This window comes from Micrasema longulum, unplaced genomic scaffold (assembly GCF_059751315.1).
Source record: "Micrasema longulum isolate JH-2025_06_02 unplaced genomic scaffold, ASM5975131v1 h1tg000548l, whole genome shotgun sequence".
Taxonomy (NCBI): Eukaryota; Metazoa; Arthropoda; class Insecta; order Trichoptera; family Brachycentridae; genus Micrasema; species Micrasema longulum.
Genome location: NW_028277744.1, coordinates 1,232,063 through 1,241,852, shown reverse-complemented (window position 1 = coordinate 1,241,852; position 9,790 = coordinate 1,232,063). Strand labels below are relative to the sequence as shown.

The 9,790-nt window shown below is 31.9% G+C and overlaps 2 protein-coding genes across 27 annotated transcripts in view; one reads left to right on the top strand and one right to left on the bottom strand.

Moving 5' to 3' along the window:
• The first annotated feature begins 300 nt into the window (after window positions 1-300).
• LOC148280734 (protein Abitram-like) lies at window positions 301-1,131 on the top strand. The gene has a single exon (XM_088227915.1). It carries the CDS (start codon window positions 442-444, stop codon window positions 1,003-1,005), a length of 564 nt encoding a protein of 187 aa, XP_088084041.1. The 5' UTR covers window positions 301-441; the 3' UTR covers window positions 1,006-1,131.
• LOC148280733 (sarcalumenin-like) overlaps window positions 1,132-9,790 on the bottom strand; it is a 31,144-nt gene continuing 22,485 nt past the window's right edge. For 9 of the 26 annotated variants that reach the window (XM_088227905.1, XM_088227898.1, XM_088227906.1 and 6 more), the window contains exons 4-10: window positions 6,380-6,745; window positions 5,525-6,138; window positions 5,026-5,347; window positions 4,755-4,927; window positions 4,205-4,396; window positions 3,183-3,446; window positions 1,132-2,258 (exon numbers count right to left, since the gene is read on the bottom strand). In XM_088227905.1, the coding sequence (XP_088084031.1) occupies window positions 1,884-2,258; window positions 3,183-3,446; window positions 4,205-4,396; window positions 4,755-4,927; window positions 5,026-5,347; window positions 5,525-6,138; window positions 6,380-6,745 (2,306 nt within the window). In that variant the 3' untranslated portion in view covers window positions 1,132-1,883. Of the gene's footprint in view, window positions 2,259-3,182; window positions 3,447-4,204; window positions 4,397-4,754; window positions 4,946-5,025; window positions 5,348-5,524; window positions 6,139-6,379; window positions 6,746-9,790 lie in introns of all 26 variants that reach the window. The other 17 variants (XM_088227909.1, XM_088227910.1, XM_088227913.1 and 14 more) reach the window with 3 other exon arrangements.

Below are 9,790 nucleotides of genomic sequence, written 5' to 3'. Positions count from 1 at the left end.
ACATAATGCTTACACACAGGATCAGAGGTCTAATGCCCGCTCGTCCACAAATTGATTTTTATTTTTTATAACAATTATAACATCTTGATTAAATGTTGAATATAGATCCTAAATTAAAACAAATGTTAGTTTTTTTCTCAAATCATTTTTTTTCCACATATGCATTTTTGGTCTATTTCTGTTAAGGAAAATTATAACATTTAACTAAGTACTAAGAAATAGATAGAACCTACTTTTTTTCCTTTGATTTCAGAATCCGTTTAAAAGATTAGTAGGAGCTTGTAATGCATTTGATACAGAGATGGTTAAATGCTTAAAACAAGAAAGACTTCGAAAAAGAGCAAAAAACAACGCTGACGCCATCATTCATAGAGAAGCTCACTTGCAACGCATGAAAGAAAACACAAAAAACACCATTTAATAATTAAAAATATTTATACAATGTCTAATCACAATGAAAAAAATTATGCTCACAACCCAATTCCTAGTATAGTTGATTCAATTAACATCAACGATGTATATAAATCTGTAACTGACCGTTATTTTTCTCGACGGTACTGCATTAATGTCAAAGGGATTATAGGCAATGATCACCTCTTGCTGTTTCATTCAAATAAGATTTGTATCATAACTTTAGCACCTTCTCATCCCGCTTTAAAAAAAGATAAGTTTTCTATCGACTATCTCGTTGGTAACACTGATCGATCTAAGAATGCTGTCAAAGGAAAAGGCAAAAAGGGGGGGCAGATCTTGGAAGTTAATTCCACACTTTGCAAAATAAAATGTGCTGATGAAAATGAGTTTGTTGTATCCAGCTGCATCAAGGGCAAACTTATCGAAGTAAATGAAGCGCTTATTCAGAACCCCAATCTTCTGAAGACAGATCCAGACTCCTATGGATATATTGCGGTTGTGCTAACACTTATTTCAACCAATCTAAAGTCTAAAGATGAACTTCTTACTCCTGAAGAATATGAAAAGGTTTTAGCTGATAGAAACTGTTAATATTGGTTTTAAAAAAATGTTTTTAAGAATCATTTCCAAAATAAACTAATTATTTGATCACTCCTGTTATCTTATTAAAAATTCATGGAAATAAATTAAATTATAAATAAAAACACGGAGCATCCATTTTTCTTTTTTTTTATTAAGGTTGTAAACCTTTTGTAAAACTTAAGGTATTTACATAACAAATATACATAATTTAAATAATAACTTGGAAAAATCACTGATGTATTCGGTGGAGGAACAGTTACTTACTATCTACATGTAAATAATAAGTGGTTCATAAAATGCTGTTATAAGAAAAGCAAATTTTAAATATCATAAGTAAAAGCTTCATCAAAATAAAAAGTATTAATTTTTCTTTATGTAAGAAAGATGATAAAATGAAATGGTTTTCGCAAATGATAGTCGATGTTCATTTAAACAATGGTAGCAATGTTCTATTTTTGATCAATATCTTACACATTAAATGTACATGTTTTTGTCAACTCAAACATTCCAATCAAACAAAGCAAATAAAAGAGGATAACAGAAATTAGTAAATACATAATATGCTAAGTTAACGTAAAATATATATATTAAATAAATAACAAAAATATCTATTACGCGGTAGTGTTGTCTAGGTTTCTTTACAAAATACAACTTTAACATTCTCTTTTTATGCTTTAACAACCATTATTGACTAGACGTTGTGTAAACATGTAAGTATTTAGTTTATCAAAAATCTAAATTTCGTGCAGTAAAATGAATTTCAGTATTAATACTTTTTTCGAACTTTGGCGTATTTAATTAATTTGTTGATATCGTATTGCGGTTCACGTTTTTGTAGTTTTTTTTTTTTTTACGATAGCAAGTTTTCACAACTCTTGGGAATCTCATCAACTTTTGGGCATTCCTTGTGGGGTGGATGTTTCCACCATTTTCTTGTACTTGCCGACGAGCTCTGGCAAGTCGTACGCAATGGCGACATCTAATCGATTGATGGGACATCCCCGGAAGTATGTACAGGTGGCCGAGAGTTGCTGGAACTCGTACAGAGGATTTAATCTGAAGAAATCACGGTACGTTTCTGGATCGGGAAGATCGTAGCGAGAGATGTTAGTGAGAGTGCTTAGTCCCTCATAGATGTGGTAGTTCTGTGGATGTTCGATGATGGCTTCAGCCACCACCCTCTTGTTCCCGAATATTGTTTTGTGATTGTAATATGTTGTCAGATAACAATCTACCATCTTCGCATGATTCCTCACTCTAACCTGTAAATTAAATATAGTATATCAAAAATAATAATACCATCTATTTTTACATCTTAAAATATTACTAGTAAAATACATAGTATTATTAATTTATGCATAATAATTTAACACATGAGCCACAACTTTCTCTTTGATTTTTGAAATTCTTCTTTCACGCAACATACACCTATTTACACCATTATATATATTTTAAATACTAACAAAAAAATAATAATTATTACTGCACACAATTTTTTCATGACTCAAGATGCTAGTATCGAAATTTCAAGACCAGCAGTGCGATTCTGAACACTCTAAAAGGTAGAGAACGCATTGCTAGTAATTGATCTACTAATTTCCCTTCTGGTTGCTAACCAATTTCACTCTTAACTAGTTGTCGATTTAAAAAGATTTTTCTGTTGCATTATTTTGGTTAGGCTATTGTGATCTGTGTGTTTGGTGATATGGGAATAGTTGTTTGGTATATTTTGTATTCATTTGAATAAATAGTGTGCTATGATGTCATTTATTTGCTGCGTTCACTATTTTTTTATATACGAATTATCATTATTATCAAATAGTCTCGAAAAGTCTCAAAATTCCGAGACTTAGTCTCGAATTTCGTCAGTCTCGAGACTCGAATTCGTGTCAAGACTGGACGCCCCAATTGTGATATTGATGGAATATGTTTTAGTTGCACCAAAATTATGCTTGGGAGAATGCAATGTGTTTTTTCATTGCAACATCCACAGCCCTTGAACTTCTTTTATGTTACAAATTATTGTGATAGACTAATTATGTCAATGCAGTGCCTATTGGTGATTCATTGAAATGAATTCCTGTTAAGATCTTTGGATTAGTTTCTTTTTAAATTTATTTTATTATATGTACTTCTAAATCTAGTACAGTTGATAGTTTGTCCATATTTTGTGTATATTAACTTACTGAAAATCTTCTTGCACTGGCAATCTTATTTTCCACTCTTCTGTCAATGGCAGTGCGAAGATCTGTCAGGAAGCTTCTCTCCTGTGCCTGCAATAGACGCACTGGGGCTCCTGCCTCGTAGGGCAGGGACCACAGAGATGTGGTGTACATGACAGGTGGTTGAGCTGAACTCATCAAGGGAGAGATGTTCCATATCAGGGCGCTCTGTACCCTCATTAGTTCCTCCGGTTTCACTTGGTCAGCTTTGTTGAGAATGATTCTTGTCTAAAAAAAGGGAAACAGCTATTAGTCTGTCTGCTTAAACTTGTAAAAATATGTCTGTTGAATAATAATTTGTCAAACCACTCTACTAACTGGGATATACATATTTATGAGATTTAAAGCGTTTCCTAATCTGACAAGCTCGTCATTTATGGTTAAAGGCTCAATATTAATGAAGTTTATTGTTGATTCTTCTTTCATACCATTAAATTAAATTGTAGGTACTTAAGTGGGTTATAACAACAAGTTGTTTATTCTAATTCTGGTGTGTTTCGGTGACTCGTTTCTGAATATTCCAGACTTGTATCTGAATACTTCAGACTCAGGTTTGAATACTTCAGACGCATGTCATCTCTGTTAGAGGGAGGCAATGCTAATTGGTCAAACAATTAAGTGGAAAAATAAACAAGTATTTTATATTAAAAGTTATATAAATTAACCTAAGCATACCCATCAAATTTGATCTGCTACTCTTAATAAATGTGACTTAGCATGGACTTGTACACAAGAAACAAACTTTACTTCTAAGATGAAGCACTTGAGTATCTGCAACCTTATTCTGTTACTAATTTGTTTTGTAAATTTATTCACATCCTATGAGAGCAAAATACGATTTTGATTGTGGTAGAGTGAGATGAATGTATGCCAAACTCGCAAAACGAAATTGTGACAGAATATGCATGCTAAATCAAATCACGGTTAAACCAAGTTTTTTGTTACATAGCTGAATTATAGTATAATAATATGCACAAACAATGTACCTGGGCCTCTCTTCCTTTGAGTTGATCCAGAATAGCTTCAGTCTCAGGTCCCACATCTAACTTTGATGGATCGTATACTAAGAAAATAACGTCAGCTCGATCAATGAACCACTGACAGGCATCGTTGAAGGGGAAAACACGAGATACTTGTTTGCGGACCTCGAGTATACCAGGAATTTCCACAATGTTTACCTGTAAATATGCATTACATTTTAACTTTTTAATTCAGATAAAAAAAAAATATTTTGGTCCTGACCAGCTAAAAATTAGTTAAGTCAAGACCACTTTTTGTCACACAATACATGCATTGATCTGTCTCTATTTATCTATATCGCCTGATCTGATGACAGAAAGGGAGAACTTCTTTATGAAGAGAATATGGAAGTCTACCCCTTGAGAGTTAATTTTAACATACTCAACATTTTAGACATATTATTATGTAATATTGTTTTTCAATATTAAAAATGTCCCATTAATTAAGTCTTCTAACAATTTCTAATCATCTGTAATTCTGATTGCTAATATGTATCTCAATGCTTTCAGTTGTTACCTTTTCAAGTAATTTATTGGGTAACCTAAGTCCTCTGAGACGTTCCTCAAGTCCTTGTCCAAACTTCTGCAAACCGGAGAATGTCCAATCAGCAGCCAGCTGAGTTCCATCCAATACTTGTGGCTCCGGTCCATGCATCAGAATATTGAAATAAGCTGGCGATGGTTCAGCACCTATTCAAATCAAAATAACTTCACTGAATTTAAACCAAAGACAGTTTCCAACAATGCAAAATTTTGTTAGGTGCTAAAAAATAATGAAATTTCTTTACCAGTTCTGAGGGACCATTCAGTGAACTCATTGTCAGTCAAATAGTTAACCAGAGAAGATTTTCCACCACTCCATGGTCCCATAAAGAGGATCAGGGGCTTGGAGAATATTTCTGGATCACCGAAGTGTCTGTTACTCAAATCACGATATTTGTACAGAATTTCCAAAGGTTTGATGGCGGTATCATAGAGCCTTTTGAGTTCTCGCAGAGTTATATCAGCTGATTTCTCGACCGTCATCTCTGCTTCAGTTGAATCTTCATCCAATCGTAATAATTGAGAAATGTGCTCACGAGATCGTAAGTTATCTGGAATGTCGATTTCCTGAAAACACAACCATAAAATGAATGTAAAAAGTAATTATAATATGTACACATTATACACCGCATCATAGGTTACTTTTTTTTTACAATAAGTACAAATACTGAAAATATTTGTTTGGCTGGCTACTTAGTTTATAAAATATAGCAATTGTTCTAAAATAAAATAGTAAATGCTTACCATCAAAAGATCCTCTTCTGGCATTTCACTAGATTCTTCACCATCTGTTTCTCCCTCCTTTTCAGAGCTAGAATCATCTTCAGTTTCTGCATTCAGTTCACCGGCTTCTTCCTTTTCAACTGTCTCTTTCACTGGTTCATCTTGTTGTTCAAGGGAATCTGTTTTCTCGTCATCCTTTCCGTCAGCCTCCTTGGAATCATCAGAATCTTTGGCATCATCACTGTCCTTAGAATCATCTGCTTCCTTGGAATCGTCAGCTTCCTTGGAATCATCAGTTTCCTTAGAATCAGGTCCATCTTGTTGGTCAGCATCCTCTTTAGAGTCATTGTCTTCGGCTGAATTTTCAGAAGATGTTTTGTCTTCTTTTGAGCCTTCCTTAGAATCATCAGTTTGTTCACCAGAATCATTTTCTTTAGAATCTGCCTCTTCCTTTGAATCACCTTGTTCAGCAGATGTATCTTCCTTAGTCTTATTATCATCTTCTTTGGAATCATCGTGTTCTACATCTCGCTTTACCCTTTCCGCACCATCATCAGCTCCATCATCTTCTTCAGGTTTTTCTTCACTTTCACCATCTGCTCCATCTTCTACAGAAGCATCATCATTTGATTCAGCTGTATGAAAATTCAAAAATATTTTTTGCAAATAATTGTAGTAGTGCCACACTTATACACTACTAAAGTTTATAAAATGTTAAAAAAAATTGAAGCACAAAAAAAAAGTTATTCTTTCTGTACCGGGTGTGAAATTGAATTCATCCTGCTTATCAACATTCAACTTGGCTATAAGTAACTTGCGATATCTAGATGTAGCGTATTTGCAAAATTTCAAAATAAAAACAAAGTTTTATCTCACCATCTTCGGTTTTGGTATCTTCAGCTGATGCTTCGTTGCTGTCTCCGTCTTGGTCACCAGATTCCTTGCTCTCGTCCTCCTTGCTGCTGTCATCAGAAGTAGCTTGCTCATTACCCTGATCATCTGCATTGTCTTCCTTGGAATCATTTTCAGCTTCATCAGCCTCGACAATAGCTTCATCGACGTAGGGTTCGTCCGCCACTTCAACAGAAGGTTCGTCCTGGTTCTGGTCTTCATTGGAATCCGCGGCTGCAGGTTCCTCAGATAGGATTTCTACACTACTATCTTCATCGGCTGCCTCTCCTTTATTATCTTCTTCTGAGCCATCCGTGCTATATACTTCTTTACTATCTGATTCTGTTGATCCTAAAATAAAGAAAATAAACTATCTTAAATCACTACAAAATTATATCGTAAATACAAATCATTAATTTATTTTCTTGGTAAAAACTAAAAAAGTATTTATTTTGCACAAAAATAATGAAACACACAAATTTTACGAGCTTATAAAAAAAATGTATTTCACTTATAATTTTACGGTGTTACTTTTGTGTAAATTTAAGATAATGCAATATTAGAAAGAGGTCATTAAACAAATACTGAAAAGTATTGATCTTAAGCTGTACAATTTTATCTGAAACTAATACCCGTATGCAGAGACAAACCTTAAGGTGAGGAAAGTACATTCTATTGTCTTCACCTTCGGGTTATTCTCTGCATTTGAAATTAGAATGTACTTTCCTCACCTTAAGTTTTGTCTCTGCATACGGGTATAAACATTGAATTCCTCATACAAATCGGTTGAAATATAATTTCAAAATATATTTATTTTAACGTTTTAATATAAATACTTTTTCGTCAGGTAGGATCTAATATACTTAAAACGAACAATAGATTTAAAAAAATCAAGTTGTCTATAAATAATAATAAATATGTTATACACATTACTATTTTCATTACTTTGTTAAAAAACTTATGTACATATTGATTTATTTATTATATATACGGCTTAAGCCAATTACAACAGTTACATAAATAAACAAATATACAAGAAACTGAACAAAAAAATAAATAAAATTATGTAGCAAAGACAAACAAGAGCAATAAAATAATGGTATACATATATTCATACAGTTTATATACATTTAAGGGTGGGTATATTGATAAATATGAACATACTGTATCATTATAATTGTATTAAAAACAATTTACCACCTACAAATATAAAACAAATTAAAAAAAAAAAAAAAAAATTAAGTGAAAATCTACATTTTACAGGCGGAATTCCGCAACTAATGTAATTTTTATATTTATTTTGAATCTTGAAGTAAGAAACACATATAAATATTATTATGTGTGCTCTAATAATTACATTGTACATATCATATATAAATTATTTATAAACTATTTAACACATATGTCTTAACCTTAAGTTCGAGTTTTGTTTTTTTTTCTGCGTAAATGTGTTTTCCCATCTTACTGCGTTGAGTAAAACAGAATTTTATGATTTTGATTTTTTTCTTAACAAGGGTCTGATTTTTTCCCTATCTTTGGTATTATGAACAAGTTTTTCTCAAATTCTGCGTTTTTTTCTAGAGTTAATAATTTTATACAAAAAAATCATCTTAATTAAAAATATTATTTGTCTGTATGTTAGTATTTTTATTTCATTTAACTTCGACTTTACCCCTTTGTATTTTTTTTTTCAAAAATATTTTTGTGTACCAACAAAAATCCCATCACTATCAGTAAAGGAATGATGATGATGATTTGTGTTTTCGTACAATGTTGTTTCCTTATTATACGACTTGTTTATAATATTTATTATGTCTTTCTTATATAGGTACATAGAAAAAAACTTTCTCTCTTGTAAACTAATGAAAAAGTACCAAAAGAGAGTTTTTGTTATAATTTTATGCTTTTGTTTTAACTTAATATTTCACTCGATACATATTTATAAATGCTATGCTTTTTATATCCAACCTTTCTAATCTTCTAGGTGCCGCAAGCGAGGTATCTCGCGCACGTCGTAACATGAATATTTGCATGTAAATAATCTACAATATGTCGTACCGCCTATAGGGAAATATCACATTTTTAAAGTAATAAAGGTCTATGAAATACTGTTTAGTAAAAAAAAATGTTTTCTGTTACTTATTAGTAGCATAAAAAATATTTTTAAATTTGTAATTTTGAATTCTCTCAAAAACGGTCATTCCATTGGCCACGCCCCTAATACATCACGATTCATGTTTATTTGTTACCGACCATTTAAATTTGTTTCGAACATTGTCACGAATCTTGACCTCACAACTATCAAGGCCAAACGTATTTTAACAATTTTTTTTTAAATTTACATATGAAAACATTACTCCACAATATCCATATTGATTTTGAAAATACAATTAATTATTCTAAATATTTTCATCGATATTCGTAGTATGTGCCATTTTCCTACTGCCTAAAATAAATAGAGAGACCATTTCACTTTTAAATTCGCATGGTATCCTCTAACAAAACTCTGTGGCATTTAGGTAGAGATGTCACTAAAATTAGGAAGTTCAGTGGTTTTTATAAAAAAAATATGTATCGTATTATCAGCGCTATAATTTTTTAACGTTTTGTATTTTTTAAATTAAGTCTCTCTCCTTCTTCTCGATGAGTTTTGCTGATTTTCCACAAACCGTAAATTCATCACGATTCTTTTATCATTGGTTGATTCGGAAGAACTAGTGACGTCATGCAAAGTAGTTTTTTTTTTGTTAAAAAAACATTTTCATTATTTTTGCATACATTTGCAAAAAAACTGATAATTTAATCTCTGCCCCAAAGAACCGAAAACTATTAAAACTAATAATATCAGTAAACAAATTCAAAGTAAATTAATAGAAAATTTTTGGATCCCGAGTAAAAATGCACTGTATAATTTTTTTTTCTCGTGTACTCGCATATTCCAAATAATATAACTTCAAATTACTTAATAAATACAACAGTGTAAGTCACTCTCCAATCACAAGAGCTAGTCTCTTTTTGGAAAATTATAGAATCTTTATAAATAAATTGTAATCGAAAAAAAAAACCTTTATTATAACTAATTTCCCGTAGGGCTGAACAGTGGCGGCGTAGCGTTGATTGGCACCCGGGGCTGTTTTCAAATGAGCACCCTCCAAAATAAAACAATAAATACTTACTTAACGTGCTTACGCGACATTATTTTACTAAAATATTAAATAACATGGTCAAAGTTTACTTTTCTTTCGCTTTCAATTGACAAAATATAGAGGTTGGATAATCGCGCTTGGCTCATAGTTGATTTTAAATACGATTTAATTAACTTTAATTTTGAAAAGCTTCTTTCACACGAAAACACCGAAACGCAAATAGTTAGGAAGATCTGAGACACAGCGGTAG

Coding starts and splice junctions, on each gene's coding strand:
- LOC148280734 (XM_088227915.1), top strand. CDS start 442: ATGTCTAATCACAATGAAAAAAATTATGCTCACAACCCAATTCCTAGT.